Below are 27,477 nucleotides of genomic sequence, written 5' to 3'. Positions count from 1 at the left end.
GCTCCCAGCTTGGTGCCATCTGCAAACTTACTGATGCAGGACTCAATCCCCTCGTCCAGGTCATCAATAAAGATATTGAACAGGACTGGGCCCAGCACTGATTCTTGGGGAACACCACTGGTGACAGCTGCCAACTGGATGTGGCACCATTCACCACCACTCTCTGGGCTCTGCCATCCAGCCAGTTCCTGATCCAGCACAGAGTGAATCTGTCCAGACCATGAGCTGCCAGCTTGGCTAGGAGCTTTTTGTGGCAGATAGTGTCAAAGGCTTTGCTGAAGTCCAAGTAGATTCCATCCACAGCCTTCCCCACATTCACCAGGCAGGTAACCTGATCATAAAAGGAGATCAGGTTGGTGAGGCAGGACCTGCCCTTCCTAAACCCATGCTGGCTGGGCCTGATCCCTTGGCCATCCTGTAGGTGCTTTGTGATGGCACTCAAGACAAAAGCCAAAAGACAGGATTTGGGTCACTGTGGGCTTTTATTGACACACCTGGGCATGGGGCAGAGGGGATTTTACCCCAGGGACACACAAAGCATAGGGAGGAAGAACCAGACAAATCCCTGCACAGCTCAGCCCAGCTCCAATGGCAGCTCTGGCTGTGCTGACTCAGCACTGCCATGATTCTCAGCAGCACTGATTGGTGCTCAGCAGAGCAGGAGGTGTTTGTTCCTGCTGGAGCCCCCAGCCTCTGGGAAATGCAGCTGGAAAAGTGGAGATTTTGGTTCAATCTGCTGGAAAGGCCTTCTCAGGGTGGGGGCACAATTACGCCAACAGACCCGGGGTGGGGCTATTTGTGCTTGCCCTGCAGCATGGATTGGTCACCAGTGTGAGTACAGTGGTGGGAAGTGAGATGGTGTCTGTTGGTGTAGCTCTTGCCGCAGTCAGAGCAGGTGAAGGGCTTCTCATTGCTGTGAGTGCGGTGGTGGTAATTGAGATGGCCACGTTGGGTGAAGCTCTTGCCGCAGTCAGAGCAGGTGAAGGGCTTCTCACCACTGTGAACACGACGGTGCAGGGTGAGAGCAGAGCTGCAGGTGAAGCTCTTGCCACAGTCAGAGCAGGTGAAGGGCTTCTCACCACTGTGGACACGACGGTGCAGGGTGAGAGCAGAGCTCCGGGTGAAGCTCTTGCCACAGTCCCTGCAGCTGTAGGGTTTCTCACCACTGTGGACACGACGGTGCTTGCTGAGGTCAGAGCTGTAGGTGAAGCTCTTGCCACAGTCAGAGCAGGTGAAGGGCTTCTCACCACTGTGGACATGACGGTGCTGGGTGAGGGAAGAGCTCTGGGTGAAGCTCTTGCCACAGTCAGAGCAGGTGAAGGGCTTCTCACCACTGTGGACACGATGATGCTGGGTGAGGGCAGAGCTGCAGGTGAAACTCTTGCCGCAGTCAGAGCAGGTGAAGGGCTTCTCACCACTGTGGACACGACAGTGCAGGGTGAGGGAAGAGCTCTGGGTGAAGTTCTTGCCGCAGTCAGAGCAGGTGAAGGGCTTCTCACCACTGTGGACACGACGGTGCTGGGTGAGGTGATAGCTCTGGGTGAAGCTCTTGCCGCAGTCAGAGCAGGTGAAGGGCTTCTCACCACTGTGGACACGACGGTGCAGGGTGAGGGAAGAGCTGCAGGTGAAGCTCTTGCCGCAGTCAGAGCAGGTGAAGGGCTTCTCACCGCTGTGGACACGACGGTGCTTGGTGAGGGCAGAGCTGCAGGTGAAGCTCTTGCCGCAGTCAGAGCAGGTGAAGGGCTTCTCACCACTGTGGACACGACGGTGCTTGGTGAGGGCAGAGATGCAGGTGAAGCTCTTGCTGCAGTCCCTGCAGCTGTAGGGTTTCTCACCACTGTGGATGAGTCTGTGCTGGATCAACTGTGAGCTCGTGGTGAAGCTCTTGCCACACTCTGCACAGGGGTACAGGTGCTCTCTGGTGTGGATGCGTTGGTGGATGGTGAGAGTGGAGCTGTGTTTGAAGCTCTTTCCACAGTCCCCACAGCTGAAGGACTTCTCAGTGGTGTGCACACTGCGGTGCTGGGTGAGGGCAGACTTCTGAGTGAATCTCTTGTCACAGTCAGCACAGCTGAAGGGCTTCTCCCCAGTGTGGATTCGGCGGTGGGCAATGAGGTATGAGCGATCTGTGAATCTCTTGTCACAGTCAGCACACCTGAAGGGTTTCTCGCCCGTGTGGATTCGGCAGTGTCTAATGAGGTCTGAGCACTTTGTGAATCTCTTGTCACAGTCAGCACAGCTGAAGGGCTTCTCACCCCTGTGGCTTTGGCGGTGCTCAATGTGCCTCGAGCGCACTGCGAAGCTCTGCCCAGACTCAGGGCACTGAGGCAGTTTCTTGACTGGCTCAGAGGGGGCTAACATCAAGCCATCCTCCTCTTCATATTCCTCCCCCTTATCTTGGTCATATTCACCCTGAACATCACCCTCATACTGAACATCATCACAGTCATCATTCCCCTCATTGTCATTCTCTGACTTGAGATCTTTCTCCGCCTCTTTCTTCAGGCTGCACTTGGCCTGCTCCATCTTACACTTTGGGTGCTGCTTCTCCTCCCAGCTCTTCTCTGGGTCCTTCTCTGAGGCCATGCTAGTGCGGGATGAGGTCACTGCTCCTACCTAGGGAAAATGGAAGCACCTGACCTCAGCACCTCAAACCTTGACATCCTGCCTGGTTCAATACAGCCTCTGACACCTCCCAACAACCAACATTCAGCTGAGGCAAAGAATGCAGAGTGGCCCTCAAATCCTCACTTCTTTCCACACAGAGGGGGCAGATCTCCAATGCCTGTGCTGAGATCCCAGGTGCCACTGCTGGGGGGGCTGAGACACTCTGATCCTTACAGAGTGCTCCCAGCTACCTCTTTGCCAGCCCCGAAATGTTGGCAGGTAGCTTCCTGCTCCAGGCCCTGCCCTTAGATCCCTCCTGCTTCAGACAAGAGGCAGCAGTGCTCACCCAGGAAAACCAAACAACCTCCAACCCTCTCCCACCCACACTGCACATCCCAGACCCAAACACAACCTCCTGCCACACAAATGAACCCAACAAGCCTGGGGGCCCCCAGACTCCTACTGCAGAGGATGTCCCTCACAGCCCCAGTGGCAGTCAAATGTGGGGGTTAGGAGGCTCTGCAGGGGGTTGGGATGTAACACATGGATCAACAAGAGCCTCAGGCCCTGCTGTTGGCCCCCACTCAGGGTCCTTTACCTGATGGGCTCTTCCCAGGGGCAGCTCTGCAAACTCTGCTCTTCCCCAGCACAGAGGGACAGGGCTGCTGCAGAGAGGACACAGCCCCTGACAGACACAAGCAAAGGGCTCAGAGGAGAGGATAAACCTGCAAGGGATGGCTCAGCACTGCCCAGGACCATGCAGCAGAGAAGGGGCTTGGAGCAAGCAGCTCCCAAGCCCAGCACTAAGGGCACAGCAGACAGGCACAGCTGCTGAAGAAGTACAGCCTCAGCTCATGGTCCAGCACACAAACCCCAGCACACAGCTGCAGGGCAGCACCACAGGACAGCTGTCTCCACACAGCCTCTCAAAGGCCTTGGCTTCAGCCTCCTCCCACTGCCTGCCCAGGCCTCTGATAGCTGCAGCTGCACTGCCCAGCACCTCTGGCCCCACCTCTCCTCCCTGGCCCTGCTCACAGACCCCACCTCACTCACTCTCTGCTCAGCTCTGCCCTGCACACAACTCCTGCCAGCAGGGCCCAGCTCAGGAACAGCTCTCTGCGGACCACTCCTCAACAAGTGGGAAGAGAGGCCCTGAGGATACACACAAAGGGAGGTTCCTGATCTTTGCAAATGCAGCAAAGGGGCAAGGGAATTGCTCAGCTTCTTGCAAAGCCTCTTCAGCCCTCACTCTGATGCTGGAGAAGTCTCTGACTCTTGGACACACCTCACACCTCCAGCACCATGCACACACAGGCAGCCTAAAGAGACTCGGTCCAGAGGGTTTGGTTTCCTTCTCTGCCTACCCACTTCTGGCAGCTTCCTCTTAGCAGTTCTCCTGGAGCTGCCATCCCACAGGCCCAACAGAAAAGGAGGTTTGCTGTCAGGGCACAGTGCCCATGCTCTGTGGGCAAGCTCCCAGCTGGCACATGCAGATGCCAGGTGTGTTCCTCTCCCAGAAACCAGTCTGACATCAGCTCCCACCAATGTGGCAGAGAGGTCAATACCCCTTATGGAAGCTAAGAGTGATGCTTATACAGTGGCCAATACAAGGTGTACAATACTGATAGTGACACAGCACAACATGGGCTGTCCACAGGCCTAGAGGCACAGCTCACCCATCAGCCCCCCTCAATCCTCCTCACACAGCTCAGCTACAGATAACTCAAGGTCCTCTTCTGCTGCAGCTGAACTCCCTTACCAGAACAACCTAACCTTACCCTTCCTGCTCTCCTTGTTTCAGACTGCCCAATTCTGCCTGCACCCTGACATCTCCCCCTTTCTTTTTGAATGGTGCACTACTGATCATGCCTCGCACACATCGCACTACACACGGTAAAATACAAAGACCATCAAGAAAACAACAAGTGCATAAGCAATCATTGTAACCAGGCTGCTAAGCCATCCTCTTAGACCCCATCCTCCAAAGGTCTTGGCAAACCAATCCCATCTATCTTCTTCTTTCAGCCTCCATACACCATCTTTCAAGCGCCAGATGCTGGTGTGTAGACTGAGTAATCAGACAGGCTCATGCAACACATTCCATCAAAACCCTCACACCTGTGGCCTTGTGCCAGAAGCAGAAAGTGAACAGTTGTCCAAAGGATCAGGAATCCAGACCATGATCACAGTCACAGCAGAAGGCATGTGCGTCATGCCCATGCCGGGCTCTGTGCGGTAATCAATGCTGTAGAACCGTAGATGTGTTTAGAGTTGACAGAGAGAGAGACCCTAAACTACAGGGGCCTCCCCTTGTATGTGAAGGAGTAGCAGGCCAGGCTCTAACCCCACAGATGAAAAATGAGAGCCCTGATGTGCCCCTGCTTCCCACAGTACTCACCTAGTTGCCCAATACTTCTCTCGAACTCCCACCATGCAGGATTCACTCTGTAACTCCAGGAACTTGATATTTTCACCTCACTCCCTTGCTGTGACCTGTGTCTGTTGTGCTTAAGAGCTGCTAATTTCCAGACGTGATACAAAAGCTATGCCCTATACCCTCTGCTCTTTCTGTTAGGCTCAGTGCCTTTGCCCAGCGCTGTTGCACTACAAAGAGCCTTAAAACATTAGGATTATTTTCTGCTCCTGGCAGTTCTGATTAAGGTCTTCCCAGGAACCCCTCGAAATACTGCTCTAGTGTTGGGGTTTGGGCAGAACTGAATAGTCTGAGAAAATAAGGAGAGTAAGCAGGATTGAGGATCTCAACTGATAAGGAGGCTCAGCTGCAGAAAAGTGGCCTTGGGAGGCTGGCAGAGAAGCTGAGGGAGTTCTGAGCTGTGCCAGAAGGTAGGCCGCTCAGGCCTGGGAACAATCAATGCAATGGCTAAGTTCTTGCAAAGTGGGGGAGTTAGTCAGGTCTGCCTCTGTGTGTGGGGACAGCCCATCTAGAACAAAAATCAAAACATAGATAAGGCACTACTCCTCCTAGGGAGCTCTGAGATGCATCTCTCTAACCTCAGCCTCCCTTCCTCTGACTAATCCACATTGCTTCCTAATCCCCTGACAAACCTCCATTCATCCTTGGGACTGGAGTAAGGTTGAGAGGGGTAGGGGGAAGGTGAAGGGGCAGTTGGGAGCCCCTCCTGGGGACTCAGGTTTCCGGGAGGGCTGTTGTGCTTCTGTATTACCTTTTACCTTCTCTATTTCTGTATATACATGTACAGACTGCAAGTATCTGCTTGTACATTGTGCTAATCTGTGAACAATGAGCTTCATTCAATTTCTAGAGCCAGATGAGTCCAGTCTCGGTGGTTTCCAAAGTGTGGAGGGGCAGGGAACACCCAAACCATCCCACACAAGTTTTTTGCTCAGATGGCTGTGCAGAGAAATGTACATGAGATATGGTTGGTGTACAGGTTTTGGTCACGCTTTGAGTTGGGTATTTCCTTTGACCTCTGTTATAAGGGCCAAACCCACTCACTGGCAAAGATGGGGAACAACTGTTTTGCTAGCAGTGTTTAAAGCACTGTGTGTGTTATCTGTTTGCAAAGGGCCCTGCAAAAGATGAGAAACGCTGCCTTCAGCTTAAAACAAAGACAGCAATTGTGGGAACGAGGTCTGTATGGATGGAGTCTGAGCAAGCAGTGCTGTGACACCCACAGCTCCACCTGTCAGCCATGGATATTGTTGCACTGTAGGCACTGCAGTTACAAAGGGCGGGGAAGTGTAAATAGATTTGATCAGGATTTGCACTGGCAGTGTCCAATTGGTCAATATGGCATAGAAAGTGGCACTGTGGAACTGCATCTTGAGGCATTCCTGGGAAGACCTTTATCAGAACTGCCAGGAGCAGTAAACAGTCCTCATGTTTCATGGGTATTTGCAGCCCCACAGCATTTCACAAATGCACTGAGCTTAACAGAAAGTCCAGAAGGAAGGTACAGGGCATAGTTTTTGTTTCATATTCTAAAGTCAGTAGCTCTTAAAAGTGGCCTTGGGAGGCTGGCAGAGAAGAAGCTAACAAGGGTCACATTGTTCCTTCCACGAGTCCATGCAATTCCCCTCTCTTTGTTATTAAAAAACAAGCAGGCAAGTGGCACTTGCTCCATGAGCTCAGGAAAATTAACGATGTGATGGAACCTATGGGGGCTTCAGAACCTGGCCTCTCCTCCCCACCTATGATCCTGAGACACTGGCATTTGACTATTATTGATCTTAAGGATAGTTTTCTCAACATTCCACAGCATCCAGATGCTGCTCCTAAATTTGCTTTCTCGGTTCCAAGGACGAACATGCAAGCCCCATGGCAAAGACAGCAGTGGGTTGTACTGCCTCAAGGGATGAAAAACAGTCCTAGGATTTGTCAGTGGTATGTGGCTAGGGCTCTCAGCACGGCACCAATGGAAATACCTGAAGCTTTGCTAAATCATCACAGTATCACAGTATTATCAGGGTTGGAAGAGACCTCACAGATCATCAAGTCCAATCCTTTACCACAGAGCTCAAGGGTAGACCATGGCACCAAGTGCCACGTCCAATCCTGCCTTGAACAGGTCCAGGGATGGCGACTCCACCACCTCCCTGGGCAGCCCATTCCAGTGTCCAATCACTCTCTCAGTGAAGAACTTTCTCCTCACCTCAAGCCTAAATCTCCCCTGGCGGAGCCTGAGGCTGTGTCCTCTCGTTCTGGCGCTGGCCACCTGAGAGAAGAGAGCAACCTCCTCCTGGCCACAACCACCCCTCAGGTAGTTGTAGACAACAAAAAGGTCACCCCTGAGCCTCCTCTTCTCCAGGCTAAACAATCCCAGCTCCCTCAGCCTCTCCTCGTAGGGCGTGTGCTCGAGGCCTCTCACCAGCCTCGTCGCTCTTCTCATGGATGATCTCCTTGTGGCAGCACAGTACCGAGAGATCATGGAGAAAGCTGTGGCCCTTGTCATGTCCACTGATGTTAAAGCTGCTTTGTGTATTGCACCTGAAAAGGCTCAAACATTTTTATCCACTTGGGGGACTACTCATGTTACAGGCATCCCTCATTCCCCCACAGGGCAATTGATGATTGAATGTGCCCATCCAACACTAAAACATCTCTTGTGACAGCAGAAAGGGAGAATGGGGGCAGCCACCCCAGAAGAAAGACTACAAAAGGCCTTGCACGCTTTTACTTCTTTAAACTGGTCCCTCATGGACAACCCTATGAGGACAGGCTGAGGAGCTGGGGTTGTTTAGCCTGGAGAAGAGGAGGCTCAGGGGTGACCTCTTTGCTGTCTACAACTACCTGAAGGGACATTGTAGCCAGGTGGGGGGTGGCCTCTTCTCCCAGGCAACCAGCAATAGAACAAGGGGACACAGTCCAAGCTGCGCCAGGGAAAGTATAGGCTGGATGTTAGGAGGAAGTTCTTCACAGAGAGAGTGATTGGCATTGGAATGGGCTGCCCAGGGAGGTGGTGGAGGCACTGTCCCTTGACGTCTTCAAGAGACTGGATGAGGCACTTGGTGCCATGGTCTGGTTGACTGGATAGGGCTGAGGGATAGGTTGGACTGGATGATGTTGGAGGTCTCTTCCAACCTGGTTGATTCTATGATTCTACTCCCCCGATCATCAGGCACTGGAATGCCAACAACTCGTCTGAGAAAAAGGAGAAGCCTCCTGTTATGGTTCCTGACTTAGAAGCTGGGAGAACTGCAGGCCTGCACCCATCAATAATGTGGGGCAAAGGGGATGCTTGTGTCTCCACAGAAAAAGGAGCCAGGGGCTTGCGGCGAAGAGCGCAGGGCCGCATCGATAGGGCCTGTCGAACACTGAGGACTGAGCCTTCACACTGCAAGTGGAGTCCCCGGCAAAATGTCACTCCCAGAAGGGAATTTTGTATTATGCATCCTCTGTACTTGTAAAAAAAATAAACCTTTCTTCTCCCCTTCCCCTTCTCTTTGCACAAACTCATGTTTGGATCACCCTTGCTAATGGAACAGGACAGAGCTCTCTGCAGAGCTACTGCATCCCCGGAGAACCCCTTTTCAACATGCTTGTTGCAGTGTATGCAGAAGGTGACAGAAGGCTCTGCAAGGATACTTTTTGTACAACACAAAGGGGGAAACGTTGGGAATGGTAGGACTTTGAGTGCTGACATACCAGACCATAAGCCACAGGTGCAGAAGGTATGAAGGGGAAAAGTCCTGAGTTAACAGAGGGTCGAGATGACCTTAAGGAATGTTGCAGCAGACAGAGCTATGCGGAACATGAGCCTGCGGTTTCGTTAACCTTGGCTTATCCAGCTGCTAACGTACGAGGTCTGTCTCCATGAGGTATGCACTGAGGTCTGTCTTAACGACCAATTAGGATGTGGCACAATCTTTTAGCTTGTATGTTAAGGTATATAACCAAGTGCTGAAAGATCAAAAAACAGAACTTAGCTTGCATCAAGCTGCTCTCCCCACCTCTCTATCACGGCAGGGGATGGAGCAGAGCTGGAGATGGGGAGAGTCAGACTGGAGGTGAGGAGGAAGTTCTGCAGCATAAGAGCGGTGGGAGCCTGGAAGGGGTTGCGCAGGGAGGGGCTTAAGGCCAGGATGTATGAGGCTGTGGATAGCCAGGGCTATGGTGGGGTGTCCCTGCCCATGGCAGAGCGGTTGGCACTGGATGGTCCTTTTTGGAACCTTCCAACCCTGACTAATTCAATGATTTCCTGCACATACATTTCTCACCTGGGCCCTGATCCTCTGCCCCTTTCGGGGGGACAAGGCCTAATTACATTGGTGTAAGACTGGTGTCTCTCCCTCTCCCATGCAGCCTAGAAGAGAGGCCAACTCAACACTCTACTGTCCAATTTTCTATGCTGTCTTGACAAACTGGGCACTGCCAGTGCAGATTCTGTTCAAATCTATTTACACTCCTCTGCCCCTTGTAACTGCAGTGCCTACAGAGTAACAATATCCACAGCTGACACGTGGACCCGTGGCTGTCACAGCACTGCTTGTTCAGACTCCATCCATACAGATCTAATTCCCACAGTTCCTCGTTTCCTTTTAAAATGAAGGCAGTGCTTCTCCTCTTGTGCAGGGCCCTGTGCAGAAAGATAAACAGAGCACCTTAAACATTGCTAACAGAAACAGCTGCTCCCCATCTCTGCCAATGAGTGGCTCTGGCCCTTATAACAGAGGGCCAACAAAACACCTAACTCAAAGCGTGACCAAAGCCTGTGCACACAACCATACCTCAGCACACATTTCAATTTCCTGCCACAGCCATCTGAGCAAGACTTCTGCTCACTGCCAAAGCAGGCTGCACATAACGAGCTGGTAGCCAATCAAAAGGCCTGTAAGCACACACAAACAAATGCATGAACAGATATAAGGATGGAAACACATTCACGCCCTAGGCTAACAAATCTCTTTGGCCTTCTCTAGGGTGAATTTCTCTGTGGGATGTAAGCAGAGAATTTTCAAGTTTTCCTCTGTCTCTCTTTCTCTCTCCTCTCTCCCTCTTTTTGTTTTGTTTTTACATGATCCTTATCCTACAGTGTTATCTTGAGATACAGAAAAAAAAGAGGAAAAAATATCCTATAATATCCCTACCATAAACTCTTAGTCTTAACTACATCAATGCTAGAAATTGATAAACTAAAAATTAAAACCACTGAATGAGGACTGAGAAAAAAACAACAAAGCAAAGAAATCCAAGAGGCTGTTACATGCCACAGAGCTCTCTGAAAACACCCTGGTGCCCAGGAAAAAGAAAAAACCTTAAATCAACCATCACACTTACCAAAACAACTCTTACCACAATACTCCATTATAGCAACTACCAATTACTTAACATGCCATATTTTAACTACCTAAGCCTTATCACCATCACCCTGCTAAAATGACTCCAAAACTTACTGATATTCTATTACAGTGAACAGCTACTTAATAGCTTCTCCAGTAGACTCTTAAGCTCTAAATCTATTACAATCAGAAGCTAAAAACATCATCAGGATTTTAGTCTGCAAAAGGCTCTCACAAATGCACTCTGTCCCTTTAAGAATGAAGCACTGCTTCTCTGCAGAAGATACACTGCGAGAAAGAAGAAATAGTAGGAATTGGGGGGGGAGTGGGCCCCACTGCTCCAGCAGGCAGGGGGGGTGCAGGTGAATCCTCTGGAGGATACACCTCCCATGGCTCCCATGGATTCCACCAACAAACTGGCCCCTCCCTCAGCCTGCGACCTTGTCCCTCCATGCTCCAAACCCTCCATCTTTGCAGCCAAAGAGTGAGCTCTCTACGCAGGCAGAATTAAGCCGCAGGTGCCTCAGGAGATGGCAGTGAAGCACTTAGCACTCCTATGGCATTTGGCTTACACAGTATCACAGTATCACCAAGGTTGGAAGAGACCTCACAGATCATCAAGTCCAACCCTTTACCACAGAGCTCAAGGCCAGACCATGGCACCAAGTGCCATGTCCAACCTTGCCTTGAACAGCTCCAGGGACGGCGACTCCACCACCTCCCCAGGCAGCCCATTCCAGTGCCCAATGACTCTCTCAGTGAAGAACTTTCTCCTCACCTCAAGCCTAAATTTCCCCCGGCATAGCTTGAGGCTGTGTCCTCTTGTTCTGGTGCTGGCCACCTGAGAGAAGAGAGCAACCTCCTCCTGGCCACAACCACCCCTCAGGTAGTTGTAGACAGCAATAAGATCACCCCTGAGCCTCCTCTTCTCCAGGCTAACCAATCCCAGCTCCCTCAGCCTCTCCTCATAGGGCTTGTGCTCAAGGCCCCTCACCAGCCTCGTCGCCCTTCTCTGGACACGCTCAAGCATCTCAACGTCCCTTTTAAACTGGGGGGCCCAGAATTGAACACAATACTCAAGATGTGGTCTAACCAGTGCAGAGTACAGGGGCAGAATGACCTCCCTGCTCCTGCTGACCACACCATTCCTGATGCATGCCAGGATGCCACTGGCTCTCTTGGCCACCTGGGCACACTGCTGGCTCATGTTCAGGTGGGTATTGATCATCACCCCCAGATCCCTTTCTGTTTGGCTGCTCTCAGCCACTCCAACCCCAGTCTGTATCTCTGCATGGGGTTGTTGTGGCCAAAGTGCAGCACCCTGCACTTGGAGCTATTGAACTCCATCCCACTGGACTCTGCCCATCTGTCCAGGTGGTCAAGGTCCCGCTGCAGAGCCCTTCTGCCCTCCAACCCAGCCGCATCTGCCCCCAGCTTGGTGTCATCTACAAACTTGCTGATGACTGATTCGATGCCCTCATCCAGATCATCTATGAAGATGTTAAAGAGGATGGGGCCCAGCACAGATCCCTGAGGGACACCGCTAGTGACTGGCCACCAGCTGGGTGTGGCACCATTCACCACCACTCTCTGGGCTTGGCCCTCCAGCCAGTTCCTAATTCAGCATAGAGTGTTGCCATCCAAGCCATGGGCTGACAGCTTAGCCAGCAGTTTGCTGTGGGGGACAGTGACAAAGGTCTTGCTGAAGTCCAGATAGGCCACATCCACAGGTCTCTACCAACACAAGCCTCTGATTAGGGCGAAATTCCAGCTGTTACCTCCTGCCATTGCAGTTCTTTCCCCTGTCTTCTCCTTAAGGGCACATTTACAGCCCCCTCTGGAGCCCTGGCTTCTCAGGTGCTGAACGATCGTTGGTTTGGCACAGCAAAAATAGCTTTTTAAAGTCTGACTGCCCCAAAGTACATCTCTCACAGAGAGAAAGAGTTTTGCAGAAGCTTTCCACCACTGTTTCTTCCTCCTGCAGCATCACATTACAGCCTGTTCCCGATGCTTACCACCCCCATAAAGCTTCTCCTGCTTTTGCCAGACCTCCATTGTTGAACAGCTGCCTTAAGTCTCTTAGAGAGCTCCTCCTCTGACTCCACAGCAGGAACTTCACTAGATCACTCTCCTTCAGGGGCACCTCCCTTCTTCACACAGGCTGCATTAACATTTTCACAGCAGCTCTTTCCCATTTCTCACCCCTAACGATTTCTGGATCTGCTACCCTACCTCTAATGTAGGCCTGGCTCCCTTCGCCAGCAGGCCAGAGCCCTGCTTCCTCCTGCCATCCGCTGCCAGACTCTTCCTCGTCCCGAGAAATCACGTCGGGGGTCACCAGGTGCCAGGTGTACTCCTCTCTCAGAGTCCCTGCAGGGAAACCACTCTGACATCAGCTCCCACCAATGTGGTGGAGAGGTCGATGCCCCTTATGGAAGCTAAGAGTGATGCTTATACAGTGGCTAATACAAGGTGTACAATTCTGACAGGTCACACAGCACAACATGGGCTGTCCACAGGCCTAGAGGCACAGCTCACCCATCGGCCCCCCTCAATCCTCCTCGCGCAGCTCAGCTACAGATAACTCAAGGTTCTTTTCTCCTGCAGCTGTGCTCCCTTACCAGAACAACCTAACCTTACCCTTCCTGCTCTCCTTGTTTCAGACTGCTCAAATCTGCCTGAACCCTGACATGCAGAGGTGCAGCCTGGTTCGGCAAGAGAGCAGGACCGAGGCTAGCTCAGCTGAAATGCGCTTTCTCGAAGCCTTTTTTCTCCTCCATTTTGAGGCTCTCTCATCTGAGGAGCCCAGAAGAGGGTAGGGAGCGGCAGGCGCTAAGTGCTCACAGGAAGGTGAGCCAGAGGGGGCGGTGCCTGGCGAGCAGTAGATTTAAATGAGGAGCAGCAGAGGTCTCTGCTGAGCCCAGAGCAGTGGGCGCTGGGGGGGGGGGGGGGGTGAGGGGGGCGTGGAAAAACAACAAACCGTCACATCGGACCTTCAGGAAAGCAGACATGGTGCAAACCAGGTCCAGGCTGTACAATACTTGTAAAACTGTGGGCACCCAAACAGAGCCCACCTGTAGGAATGCAGGTGTGCAGACAACTGGATGTGAGGAGTGCTGGAGCCTGGCACTCAAAGTCAATTCGGTGTGAGCAGATTAAGTCTGCTTAACCTGGTGGCTGAACTCAAGGGAGAGGTGGAATGCCTGAAGGCTGAAAGGGAATGTAAAAGAGAGCACCATGCTCTGCAGTCCCCCTTGCCAGAGGGAGACGAACGGAGCAACCAAGGAGAATGGATGCAGGTGCCTGCCAGAAGGGGCAAGGGAAAACCCTTCCAGCCATCTTCACATCCCCAGCTGCCCTTACACAACAGATATAGGGCACTAGAGGTTGAGGATGAGGTGATCCTGGAGCAGGCAGAAGCATCACCAGCTGGGAGGGCAACTGAGACAAATCAGTTGCCCCCTCGCATCAGAACAAGTACCCAGAAGAAAAAGAGGAGGGTAATTGTTATTGGTGACTCCCTTCTGCAGGGAACAGAGGGCCCCATATGCCGGCCAGACCCCTTCCACAGGGAGGTCTGCTGCCTCCCTGGGGCCCGGGTCAGGGATGTTACCAGGAGGCTGCCAACTGTAGTGCAGCCCTCTGATTACTATCCCTTATTAGTTATACAGGCAGGGAATGATGAGATTAATAACAGAGGGCTAAAAGCTATCAAAAGGGACTTAAAGACACTGGGGAAAGCAGTTGAGGGAGCAGGGGCACAGGTAGTCTTTTCCTCTATACCCTTAGTTACAGGCTGGAATACAGAGAGGAATAGAAAAGCATATTTGATGAACAAGTGGCTCAGAGGTTGGTGCCTCCGACATAACTTTGGATTCTTTGATCTTGGGGAACTTCATCTTGCCACAGGTCTGCAAGCAGCAGATGGGATACAACTGACACAGAAGGGGAGAAGGACCCTGGCACATAAGCTGGCTGGGCTTGTTCAGAGGGCTTTAAACTAGAATGGAAGGGGGAGGGGGTTAAACATGACATCACCAGAGATAAATCAAAGGGAATTGAGGATGGTAGGCTAGAGCTAGGGGTAAAAGCAGCAGCCCAGCTGAAGTGCAGTACACTAATGCATGCAGTATGGGTAACAAACAAGAGGAGCTGGAAGCTCTGGTGCTGGAGGAAAACTATGATATTGTTGCCATCACTGAAACGTGTTGGGATGGCTCACATGATTGGAGTGCTGTAATCAATGGCTACAGACTCTTCAGGAGAGACAGGCAAGGGAGAAAGGGCGGGGGAGTGGCTCTGTATATTAGGGATGCTCTGGATGTCATGGAGGTAGAAATCAAAGATGATCAAGTTGAGTCATTATGGGTGAGACTTAAGGCGAAGGCCAACAAGGCTGATATCCTGGTTGGAGTCTGTTATAGACCACTCAACCAGGAAGAAGAGGTTGATTTATTACTCTTTAAGCAACTGGAGGCTGCCTCAAGATCCCCTGCCCTTGTTCTGGTGGGCGACTTTAACCTACCAGACATCTGCTGGGACTTAAACACTGCAGAGAAGAAGCAGTCTAGAAGGTTTCTGCAGTGTGTGGAAGACAACTTCCTATCCCAGCTGTTACGTGAGCCTACCAGAGGGGCAGCCCTGCTTGACCTGCTGCTCACAAATAGACAGGGGCTGGTAGGGGATGTGGTGGTTGGAGGCTGCCTGGGGTCCAGTGACCATGAAATTATAGAGTGTTCAGTACATGGAGAAACCAGGAGGGGCATCAACAGACCCTCCACACTGGACTGCCCAAGGGCAGACTGCAGCCTATTTAAGGAAGTAATTCAGAAAGTTCCTTGGGAAATAGCCCTTAGAAACAAAGGGGTCCAGGAAGGTTGGAGCTGCTTCAAGAAAGAACTCCTGAAGGCACAGGAGCAGCTGTGCCACTGAGCTGGAAGATGAGCCGATGAGGGAGGCAGCCAGAGTGGATGGGCAGGGAGCTGCTGAAGGAATTAAAGATTAAAAAGAGAGTGTATCACCTTTGGAAAAGAGGGGAGGTGTCCCAGGAGAAGTTCAAGGAAGTTGCTAGGTCTTGTAGAGGAAAAATTAGAGAGGCAAAAGCCCACCTGGAGCTCAGGCTGGCCACGGCTGTGAAGGAAAATAAAAAGTGTTTCTTTAAATATCTGAATGGCAGAGAAGGGCCAAGGACAAGCTCCAGTCCTTGTTAGATAGAGAGGGGAACATAGTGACAAAGGATGAGGAAAAGGCAGAGATGCTTAACACCTTCTTTGCCTCAATCTTCACTAGTGGGACAGGTTGTCTCCAGCACAGCTGGATTCCTGAAGTGGTGGATGGAGGCAGGGATCAGTACAGTCCCCCTCTAATCCATGCGGAAGCAGTAAGGGACCTGCTGTGTCATTTGGATCCACACAAGTCCATGGGACCAGATGGGATCCACCCTAGGGTGCTGAGAGAGCTGGCAGCTGAGCTGGCCAAGCCACTCTCCATCATTTATCAGCAGTCCTGGCTCACTGGAGAGGTCTCTGAAGACTGGAAGCTGGCCAATGTGATTCCCATACAAAAGAAGGGCCGTAAGGAGGAGCCAGAAAACTACAGACCTGTGAGCCTGACCTCAGTGTCAGGCAAGGTCATGGAACAGGTCATCTTGGGTGCCATCACAAAGCACCTACAGGATGGCCAAGGGATCAGGCCCAGCCAGCATGGGTTTAGGAAGGGCAGGTCCTGCCTCACCAACCTGATCTCCTTTTATGATCAGGTTACCTGCCTGGTGAATGTGGGGAAGGCTGTGGATGGAGTCTACTTGGACTTCAGCAAAGCCTTTGACACTGTCTGCCACAAGAAGCTCCTAGCCAAGCAGGCAGCTCATGGTTTGCACAGATTCACTCTGTGCTGGATCAGGAACTGGCTGGATGGCAGAGCCCAGAGAGTGGTGGTGAATGGTGCCACATCCAGTTGGCAGCTGTCACCAGTGGTGTTCCCCAAGGATCAGTGCTGGGCCCAGTCCTGTTCAATATCTTTATTGATGACCTGGACGAGGGGATTGAGTCCAGCATCAGTAAGTTTGCAGATGACACCAAGCTGGGAGCAGGTGTTGATCTGTTGGAAGGTAGGAGAGCCCTGCAGAGGGACCTGGCCAGGCTGGGTGGGTGGGCAGAGGCCAATGGGATGAGATTTAACAAGGCCAAGTGCAGGGTTCTGCCCTTTGGCCACAACAAGCCCAAGCAGTGCTACAGGCTGGGGACTGAGTGGCTGGAGAGCAGCCAGGAAGAAAGGGACCTGGGGGTGCTGGTAGAGAGTAGGCTGAAGATGAGCCAGCAGTGTGCTCAGGTGGCTAAGAGAGCCAATGGCATCCTGGCCTGCATCAGGAAAAGTGTGGCCAGTAGGACAAGGGAAGTTATTCTTCCCCTGTACTCAGCACTGGTCAGGCCACACCTTGAGTACTGTGTCCAGTTCTGGGCCCCTCAATTCAAGAAAGATGTTGAGGTGCTGGAGCATGTCCAGAGAAGGGCAACAAAGCTGGTGAAGGGCCTGAAACACAAACGCTATGAGGAGAGGCTGAGGGAGCTGGGCCTGTTTAGCCTGCAGAAGAGGAGGCTCAGGGGTGATTTTATTACTGTCTACAACTACCTGAAAGGACATTGTAGCCAGGTGGGGGGTGGCCTCTTCTCCCAGGCAACCAGCAATAGAATAAGGGGACACAGTCTCAAGTTGTGCCAGGGTAGGTCTAGGCTGGATGTTAGGAAGAAGTTCTTCACAGAGAGAGTGATTGGCATTGGAATGGGCTGCCCAGGGAGGTGGTGGAGGCACCGTCCCTGGAGGTCTTCAAGAAAAGCCTGGATGAGGCACTTAGTGCCATGGTCTGGTTGACTGTCTAGGGCTGGGGGATAGGTTGGACTGGATGATCTTGGAGGTCTCTTCCAACCTGGTTGATTCTATGATTCTGAGAGTCTGAACAGCTGAGCTCCTCACGGGGAGGAGGAGTTCTTCCGTGACCCCAAGAGGGCAATTCACTGCTTTCATCTCCTCAAATGCTGACAGATTCTCTTCAACATCTCTCTGGGTGCCATGGGCAGAGGCACTGAGTGTGGCCTCAGCAAGTTGGCTGACCATACCAAGCTGTGGTGTGGGACATGGACAGGCTTCAGAGCTGGGCTCAAGCCAACCTCAGGGGGTTCAACAAGACCAAGTGCAGGATCCTGCAGCTGGGACCAGTCAGGAGGATGCTCAGAGGGCTGCAGACTGAAGGAGTTGAGGCTGTGTACGCTGGACAAGAGGAGGCTCCCAGGTGACCTTCTTGTGGCCTGTCAGGAGCTGAAATGGGCTACAAAAAAGCTGGGGAGGGACTTTTTAGTCTGTCAGGGAGTGACAAAACTGGGGAGGATGACAGGATGGAGAAGAGCAGGGGAGTCAGAGTGGAGATAAGGAAGAAGTTCTGCAGCATGAGAGTGGTGAGAGCCTGGAAGGGGTTGCTCAGGAAGGGGGCTGAGACCCCATCTTTGGAGGGGCTTAAGGCCAGGATGGATGAGGCTACGAGCAGCCTACTCTAGGGTATGGTGTCCCTGCCCATGGCAGGAGGCTTGGCACTGGATGGTACATGTGGTCCCTTCCAACCCTGATTGATTCTATGATTTCCTGCACACACATTTTTCAGCTGGGCCTTGATCCTGTGCCCTTTTTGGGGGGACAAGGCCTAATTCCTGCCTGACCATTCCCAGGCCCTCTCCTCATTCACAGCACATCCATGGCCCTGCGTCCCCCACCCCTGCTGAGGTTGGAAGGGTGGAGTGGAAAATGTTGTGGCTGAGGAAGCATCTGAAGAACAGGGATGAGAGCAGGAGCTCAAGAATGAAAGGTCCTGAGACTAAAGGCCAGGAGGAGCTGGAGGCCTGAAAGAAGCAGCAACAGCCCAAGGGGGAAGGGTCACAGATGGGGGGTGGGGAGGGACCCTGCAGCCTCCTCACACAGGAACTGATGAAGGGGAACAGAGGGAGTGAGAGGTCAGGTGACTCCTGCCATGGAGTATGGGGTGGGCTGTGTGGGTAGGGCCCCCAAGGGCCTGCTTGGGCAGTGGTAGATGCCAGGAGGTGCCAGGGGACAGCCCTGACCCAGGCAGAATTTGGCTCTTTGGGCTTCCAGCCTCAGTTGCTGCCTCTACCCTTGCAGGTGCTGAACTAAGTCCTCCCACCCCTTGCACCCTTCACCCTGCATCTCTCCATCTACAGTCACTTTCTGCCCTCTTGGAGTCCACAGGGCCCCACCAAGGTCCCAGGCTCATCCACACACCCAAGCATGGCCCAGCAGAGGGACCTAGAGTAGGGCACCCTAGAGAACAAGTGGATGGAGGGGCTCAAGTGGGCAAGATGCAGGGGTGGCCCAGGGGAACCTCCTGAGCTTCAACAAGAGCAAGTGCAGGCTCCTGCACCTGCGCTGCAACAAGCCTCACAAGCAGCACAGCCTCGGGGAGGAGCCAACAAAAAGCAGGCATGAAGGACTTGGGGGTGCTGGGGGACAAGGAGCTGGACAGGAGCAGGCACTGTGAGCCTGCAGCACACAAGGCCAATGGCAGCCTGGGGTACACCAACAGCAGATGCAGAGAGCAGACTCTGACACTGTGCTCTGATGACAGCTCACCTGCACTGCTGCATCCAGCCCTTGAGCTCAACACAGCAAGGACATGGACCTGATGGACAGGGTCCAGAGGAGGCCATGAGAATGATCAGGGGCTTGGAACAGCTCAGCACTGAGGACAGGCTGGAGAAGGCATCAGGCAGACCTAAGAGTGACCCTCTAGGGCCAGAAGGGGCTACAAGAAGGCTACAGAGAGACTGCTCCCAAAGGCCTGCAGGGACAGCAGGAGGGCAATGGCTACAAAGCAGAGCAGATGGAGATTAAAAGGCAGGAACTATTTCTGCACCAGGAGGCTGCTGCAACACTGCAGGGTGCCCAATGAAGGAGTTGAGGTCCCAGCCCTGGATGTATTCAAGGTGAGGCTCAACAGGGCTCTGGGCAGCCTGATCTAGTGCAGGATGTCCCTGCTGACTGCAGGGGCTGGGACTCGATCACCTCTGCAGGTCCCTTCCAACTCAAACCATTCTATGGTTCCATGCTTCTAAAGGCAGCCTCCAGGGAGAGGCAGAGGAGGAAACAGAGCAGCTGCAGGAGGACTGCTTTCCTACAGGCCTGCCTTGGGCTGTGTAGCAAAGCATCAAGGAAGGCCAAAGCCCTCTTGCAACTGAAGCTGGCAAAGGAAGGAAAACAGAACAAGAAAGGCTTCTTCAAATCCATCAGCAGGAAAAGGAAGAGCAGGGAAGGTGTGGGGGCAGTGCTGAACCAGGAGGCAGCCTGAAAACTGAGGGTGCAGAGAAGGCAGAGCTGCTGAACGCCTTCTGGGCTCCACTCTTTACATCTAAGGCTGAACTCTCATATGGACTCCAGACTCTGGATGAAGGAGAGGAAGCCTGGAGCAGGGAGTACCTCCCACTGGTCAGTGCACACTGGGTTAGGGATCAGTTATACAAAATAAACATTCACAAGTCCATGGGCCCTGATGAGATGCACCAAAGGGTGCTGAGACAACTGCCTGAGGTTATTGCTCTGCCACTCTCCATCGTCTTCACCAAATCATGGCAGACAGGAGAGGTGCCTGAGGGCTGCAGCAGAGACAATGGCACTGCAGGCTTCAAAAAGGGCAAGAAAGAGGTTCCAGGGAACTACAGACCAGGCAGCCTCACCTCCAGCCCAGCAAAAATGATGGAGCAGCTCCTGCTGGAGGGCATCTCAAGGCACTTGGGAGAGAAGAAGCTTATCAGGAGTAGTCAGCATGGATTGACCAAGGGGCAGTCATGCTTCACTAACCTGAGAGCATTTTAGGAGGCCATAACTGAATGGGCAGATTCAGGGAGAGCAGTGGATGGAGTCTGCCTTGGCCTTAGCAAGGCCTTTGACACCATCTCCTATGACATTTTAGTGAGCAAGCTAAGGCAGTGTGGGATGGAAGAGCAGGCAGTGAGGTGGGTTAGGAACTGCTTGCAAGAGAGAGTTCAGAGGGTGCTGAGCAATGGTGGCAGGTCCAGCTGGAGAGCTGTGACCAGTGGTGTCCCACAGGGATCAGTGCTGGGGACAGCCTTCTTCAACATCTTCATCAATGACACTGAGGAGGGCACAGACAGACAGAGTCTGCTCAGCAGGTTTGCTGCTGACACCAAGCTGGGAGGCTTGGCTGAGACAGCTGCAGGCTGTGCTGCCATCCAGAGAGGCCTGGGCAGACTGAGAGCTGGGCACAGAGGAACCAGGGGAAGTTCAACAAGGACAAGGGCAGAGTCCTGCACCTGGGGAGCAATAACAAACTGCACCAGTACAGGCTGGGAGGTGATCTGCTGAGAGCAGCCCCAAGGAGAGGGACCTGGGGGTGCTGGTGGCTAACAAGTTACCCATGGCACAGCAATGAGCCCTGCTGGCCAAGAAGGACAATGGCATCCTGGGGTGGATTAGGAGGAGTGCGTCCAGCAGATCAAGGGAGGTTCATCTCCACCTCTACTCTGCCCTGCTGAGACCTCATCTTGAACACTGTGTTCAGTTTTGGGCTCCCCAGCTGAAGAGGGACAGGGATATGCTGGTTAGAGCCCAAGGGAGGGCTACGAGGATGATGAGGGGACTGGAGGGCATGGCTGTTAAGGACAGGCTGAGGGACCTGGGGCTGCTGAGTCTGGAGAAAGAAGACAGACAGGGGATTGGATAAATAACTATCTGAAGGCTGCCAGGAGGGGGGGACAGGCTCTGCTCACTGCTCCCTGCAGGGATAGCACAAGGAGCAATGGGTGAAAGCTGCAGCACAGGAGGCTCTGCCTCAACACAAGAGGGAACTTCTTTACTCTAAGGGTCACAGAGCACTGCCACAGGCTGCCCAGAGAGGTTTTGGATTCTCCTTCTCAGGAGACTTTCAAGGCCACTCTGGATGTGTTCCTCTGTGATCTGTGTCAGATAGGATTGTCCTGCTCTGCCGGGGGGGATTGGACTCTTTGGGTCCCTTCCAACCCCTAACACCCTCTAAGCCTGTGACAATGAAGAAGCCAAGGCCAAGGAGGAGCAGAACAAGAAGAATGCTTAAAAAGGTTTCCAACTGCCTGGAAAAACAACCCAAATCCCTTCCCAGCTGAGCAGAAACTCAAACAAATGCTTGGGCAGCTCTGAAAAGCTCTCAGCAGGGAACTCTGCAGTCACTTTCCAGGCTCACTCATGTCTTGGGCACTCTGCACAAAGGCTTCAAGAGCTTTGCAGCTGCCCTCAACGTGCCCAGCACAGCTCTATGCCCACAGAAGGCCAGGCTGCAAGGGACCCCAAGGACCTTCTGCTCCAACCTTGCCAGCTGACACTGCACTTGCCATCAGCATGCCCAGGCCCTGACAAGAGCAGTCTTAAAGCTGCCCAGGCCAGGGGAATCCAACACTGCCCTTGGGAAGTGATTCCAGGGCCTGACTCTCAGGGAGAAACTTTGCCTTCTGGACTGCAGCCTTCCAGTTCAGCTCAGTTCCTGCAGCAGCTACTTCACAGCTGCCTCTTGAGCATCACAAACTCTGAGGCACAGCTGCAGGACAAAGCAACTCTCCTGCAACTTCCAATCTGATAAAAGCTCCAATTTTACATCCAGGGCAGGGGCCAAGCTCCCACCCAGCTTCACAACATTGCTTATTTACAGTTTCACTCCACTGAAGTTCTGCTCAGTGTCCAGATCCAAGCATTCACAGAATGGTTTAGGCTGCAAGGGAACCCAAAGCTCAAGCAGCTCCAACCCCCTGCCATGGCCAGGGACACCTGCTACCAGACCTGCCTGCTCAAAGCCTCATCCAACCTGGCCCTCAACACTTCCTGGGGTGGGGAATCCACCACCTCCCTGGGCAGCCTGTTCCACTCCCTCACCACTCTTGCTGCAAGGAAATTCTCCCTCATCTCCAACCTAAGCCTCCCCTGCCACACTTCCAGGACACTTCCTCTCCCTTCCATCACCTGACACTGGCAAGAACAGACCAACCTCACCTCACTGCAACCTCCTCTCAGGGACAGGGCAATCAGCTCTCCCCTCACCCTCCTCTTCTCCACACTCAACACCCTCAGCTCCCTCAGATGCTCCTCACCAGCCCTCTTCTCCACACCCTTCCACAGCTTTCATGCCCTTCTCTGCACCTGCTCCAGGCCCTCAACGACCTTCTTCCACTCACTGCCTCAACACTGACCCCAGCATTCACCCTGTGGCATCACCAGGGCCCAGGACAGGGGCACAATCCTGCCCTGGACCTGCTGCCCACACCACTGCTCAGCCTTGCACACCACTGCAATTGCTGCAGCCACTTTCACCAATCATTTCCTGCCTTTGACAGCTCAGCAGGCAGCAAAGAGCACAGCTGCAATTTCTTGCTCTGCTTCTCAAGCTCCTCCAAGGAAACTTCAGGACTTCTTCCCAACAAAACCACTCAGGACAGCCTGACCCCACTCAAATCAAACACTGCACTCAAATCAAAAGCAAGGCCTCAGCCACAAGCAGACTCTGGACATCTCATCCTGCTCTCAATGCTCCCTGCTCTTCTTCCACACACCATTTCTCCATCTCCACACCAACAGCAGCAGGGCACAGTGCTCCTGACAGCACAGGGGACAAAAGCTCTGCACAGCTATCAGCCTACAGGCAAACAGCAAAGGCTCCACCTGAACTCACTCTCTTTGTGGGCAGGAAACCTTGAGAGGAACTGAACAGCAGCCTGAAAGCTGTCAGCAAATCTTTCTGCCTAACAAGATGGAGCCTAACAACTCCCAGACACCCACTCTGCACATGGCTGCCTCCTGCCTGCTGCAGCAGGGAAATGCACTCAGGCTCAGCTTTAACAGCCTGTTGGGGACTTGCCTGGGGCCTTGCTTGCTGCTCTATAGGGGAACTGCACCAGAAAACACTCTGCAGGCTCCCTCAGCTGGAAGCACATCAAATCCAAACACACAAATGCCTCCACACACACCACTGGAAATCCCCAGCTGGGCTCAGCCTAACATGCACAAAGAGCCTGCTGCAGACAGCTTCAAAACTCCTCCCAGTTCCTAAAGATGCATTCAACTCTCTCAACAGCACTGCAGACACTTGCCTGAGTTCTGCCTTTGACAAACTCTTCAAACAGGCCTGAAAATCTCCAAAACAGCTTAGGAAACTCTCCAGAAGTTATTAAAACCTTTCTGCAACTCTGCCAACTCCTTCTCTAGAGACTTCAAGGACTTTCTGGGTCTCCTTCAGCCTTCCACACCCTTCAGAAAGGATGAAATAGACTGAAAGCCACACTGAATATCACCAACATCTCTTTAAATCTCTTGAAGGCCTCTCAAACCTCATCACAAACCTCTCAACCTCACACGAGTCACTCAAACTATCTCAACATTACCTCAAAAGACAACAAATCCCTTCAGAGCTGACCCACAATTCTTCACATCTCATTCCAATCTCTCCAGCAACTCTCCACGAGTCACACAAAGTAATGCTCGAGAGAGACTCTCCAGGCTCATTCATCTGTTTGGCACTCTTCAAACACACTCAAACAGGTCTCAAACTGCCCTAGAAGCCATCAACATCTCTGTACAGCTCTCAAACTCCCTCAGAAACTCATTCAAAACCTCCAAACGCCTTAGGACTACATAAAGCAACCCAAAGAGGATTTAAAATCTCCTTGCTGAGGCTTGAAGCTTTTCAGCAGTTTTATGGCACTCAAACTGCTTTGTACAAACCACTTCAACAGCATCAAAATCTCTTCAAACATCACCAAACAGGACTGAAAATGACCAAAATAGCTGCAAAAGGCATTAAAAAAAGCCTGAAACTGGACAAAAGAGCTGCAAAACTCATTAAAACTGCCAGGGAATGCTTAAAATATGTTCCAATAAATCATTAAAAAGGCTTGAAAACAGGAAAAATATGTAAGAAAAAAACTATTAGAAGAAACACAAAACAAAAAATCTTTCAAACATTTTAAAGGACTCAAAGTCATGAAAATAGCTTTGCAAATGAACAGAATAAAAGGCCTGAAAACTTTCAGATGAACTTTAAAAGTCACTGAGAGTGACCAGAAAGAACCAAAACCTCCTCCAAAGCCTCACTCCAGGCCCTGCCCAACTCCTGCACACTGATTGTGCACAGCTCTCACACAGCTTCTGCCTCTGCCACTCTCCAGCAGCCTTCACAAACCCCTCCCGAGCCTCACTACTGCCTCACAAAGCCTCACCAGCTGCTGCCAACGCCTGCAGCTGACCAAACCCTCAGCACAAGCCCTTCCAAGCCCCTGCCACTGCCCAAACCCCCTCACCACGCACCCAAACCTCTCGCCCGGAGCCTCACACACACTCGCACCACTCTGCGCCTCCTCAGCCCCGCACACAGCCGCAACACAAAGCGCCAAAAGCTCTCCCCAGCTCCTCACAGCCTCGCACAAACTCCCCACAGCTCCACAGAACCTCCGCACAGCTCTCGCCACAACCTCCCTGCCCACACAGCCTCAGCCCCTCCCGCCCAGCCCTGCCCCTGCCCCGCACCACACACAACATGGCGCCGGCCCCACCCCAACGCCAACTCCCGCCCTGCCCCGCGCCGCCCCGGGGCCCTGCCACACACTTCCGCCTCCGCTCCCGCCGCCCTCAGCCCCTCCCGGCCCCAGCCCCGCTCCTCTCACCCACGCCCGACCCACACAGCCCCAGCCCCGCTCCGCTCCCGCCGCCCTCAGCCCCTCCCGGTGCCACTCTCGGCTCCCCCAGGCCCCGCAGCCCCTCCCGGTGCCGCTCTCGGCTCCCCCAGGCCCCGCAGCCCCTCCCGGTGCCGCTCTCGGCTCCCCCAGGCCCCGCAGCCCCTCCCGGTGCCGCTCTCGGCTCCCCCAGGCCCCGCAGCCCCTCCCGGTGCCGCTCTCGGCTCCCCCAGGCCCCGCAGCCCCTCCCGGTGCCACTCTCGGCTCCCCCAGGCCCCCCAGCCCCTCCCGGTGCCACTCTCGGCTCCCCCAGGCCCCGCAGCCCCTCCCGGCTCCTCTCCCCCGCCACCCCTCACGCTCCCGCAGCTCTCTCACCGCAGCGCTGCCCGCGCACACCACAGCCTCTGCTCCAGCGCTCCCACGACGCTGCCCAGCACCAGCCAAAATGGCGCTCACGCCCCTGGGGCCGGAGCCCACAGCGCCCTTGGGGGCGGGGCCGCTCTGCCCACGCCTCTCATTGGCTCTGGCTGCCAGCTCTGGGCGGGGCCTTGCCGCACCTGCGCCCCCTTGCGCTCGGCGCCGGAGGGGCGGGAGGGAGCCCTGGGCTCAGGCTGCTGAGGGCGGAGGCTGTGGGGCTCGGGGGGGGCTGTGGCTCTGGGGGGTTCTGACACCTCCGGAACCTCTCTGCACAGCTCTGCAGAAGGCCCAGCACGAGGAGCAGGCACTGTGGGGCCAGGCCCAGGGGCTCAGGCAGGAGCACCCCTGGCTGCTGGCCCAGCACTGCCAGCTGCAGGCACTGGCACTGGGGGGGAGGGCTGAATCCCTGACCCCCCAAACAGCCTCCCCTGACCTCTTGTGCCCCACCACAGCAGCCCATGCTGTACCCTGGCACAACTCGTATCAGGCAAGGCCCAGCCCATAATGCCCCCAGGAAAGCCACAACAGCAGCCTGAGACCTCCAAGTGCTTCCCTGGCACCTTCAGGTACCCCCTGGCACCCCAAAGGACCAGAGGCTCACTGGGGTGCTGAGGGCAAGCTGGGCCCCTGCCAGTCACAGCCTGTCCTGTCCTGCTGGGGCCCAGCCTGTGCCCTGCTGCCAGCCAAGACCATGTCTGCTTGTTCCTATCTGTACAGGGTTAACCCTCCTGGGAGGAGTGGTCTTGAACCTGACTCCAGGTTGTCTTGACCCCTCCCCAGGAGTGGGTCTGAGCACTCCCAGGTTCTTTAGTCCACTCCCCCTTCCTGTCTGAGATCCATAAAAACTGGAGATGCTTTGAACCTGGTAGCGAAGCAAAGTACCCAAATGAGAACTGCAATAGATCAAACCAGATCAGCATTAGACTATTTCCTAGCTCATGGAGGGGGTGTGCTAGTTTGAAGCAAGCTAGAATGTTTTGGTAACAGAACTAGATAACGGGCAGTGAAATGAAAAACAATTGTGTCTACTTCTCTCACAGTCACGCTGAGAACTCTGGGAAGAAGAAGAAAACATTCTCCATTTTGTTTCTCACTTTTGCTTTTGCCTTAGACCTGGTCACATCTCATTAACCCTGCTCCTACTAACCTTGCTCCCTAACCTCTTGGCTGCACCTCTCTTCTTCCTGAGAACTGGGGTAAGGTTGAGAGGGCCGGGGGGAGGTGTTGGGGTGGTTTGAGAGCCCCTCCTGGGGACTCAGGTTTCTGGGAGGGGAGTTGTGCTTTTGTGTTGTTTATCCTTTGTATATTTCTGTATATAATTGTATATAACTGTATATATTGTAAATAGCTGCTTGTAAATTCTGCTAGCTGTAAATAAATTGCTTCATCTATATTCCCAGGGTCCGTCTGAGTTAGCTGGGGCAAATTCAAAAGTGTGGGGGGGCGGGGTAACCCCCAAACCATCACATTTTTTAATCGGCTTTCCCAACGTGGGGCTAGATATTTCAGTGAGTGGAAATTAGCTCTGGGAATTAAGATGAAGCTAATCAAGCAGCTATTGTATTTGGTTGGTGCATTGCTCTGGTCTGGTTTTGTTTTCTTGGCATTTAGTTGGTTAAAAGGTCAAATTGTTGCTTATTTCATTGATCTGGCTTATAATAAGGCTAAAGCTAAGGTTTCAGATATGTTCTGGAGCTGGGGTGATTTTATTCTTGGTTATGCTGGTTTTAATATCTCTGAGAATATTACCAAGGACATTACAGGAGCTCTGGTCAATAATGTGACAATCAATGGAAATTCTGCTTTGAATATGGCTCTAATGAGAGTTATTCAGCCTAAGACAGGAATTCCAACTGTTTGTTTAGGGACATGCTCGTGTAAAACTGTTTTTCTTCTCACAATTTTTAATATTTGCCTCATGATTTTAATATTCATATTAATTTTGGCATTATTGGTGAAAAATTCAAAACCAGTTTCTGTAAGA

The 27,477-nt window shown here is 53.1% G+C and overlaps 1 protein-coding gene across 3 annotated transcripts; it reads right to left on the bottom strand.

Annotated features, from left to right (window-relative positions):
* Positions 1 to 463: 463 nt before the first annotated feature.
* Positions 464 to 25,580, bottom strand: LOC135174251 (gastrula zinc finger protein XlCGF26.1-like). Of its 3 annotated transcripts, none has more exons than XM_064141473.1 (3): positions 25,452 to 25,580; positions 12,601 to 12,738; positions 464 to 2,616 (listed from the first exon to the last, which is right to left on the bottom strand). In XM_064141473.1, exon 3 carries the CDS (start codon positions 2,584 to 2,586, stop codon positions 793 to 795), a length of 1,794 nt encoding a protein of 597 aa, XP_063997543.1. In that variant the 5' UTR covers positions 2,587 to 2,616; positions 12,601 to 12,738; positions 25,452 to 25,580; the 3' UTR covers positions 464 to 792. The 3 variants fall into 3 exon arrangements, with proteins under 3 accessions (XP_063997543.1, XP_063997544.1, XP_063997542.1); XM_064141474.1 differs by lacking the exon at positions 12,601 to 12,738 and adding an exon at positions 3,206 to 3,292; XM_064141472.1 differs by lacking the exon at positions 12,601 to 12,738.
* Positions 25,581 to 27,477: the final 1,897 nt, after the last annotated feature.

The sequence above is a fragment of the Pogoniulus pusillus genome, unplaced genomic scaffold, assembly GCF_015220805.1.
Source record: "Pogoniulus pusillus isolate bPogPus1 unplaced genomic scaffold, bPogPus1.pri scaffold_51_arrow_ctg1, whole genome shotgun sequence".
In the NCBI taxonomy this organism is placed as follows: Eukaryota; Metazoa; Chordata; class Aves; order Piciformes; family Lybiidae; genus Pogoniulus; species Pogoniulus pusillus.
This window is presented reverse-complemented; position numbering and strand designations above follow the sequence as displayed.

Coding starts and splice junctions, on each gene's coding strand:
- LOC135174251 (XM_064141473.1), bottom strand. CDS start 2,586: ATGGCCTCAGAGAAGGACCCAGAGAAGAGCTGGGAGGAGAAGCAGCAC.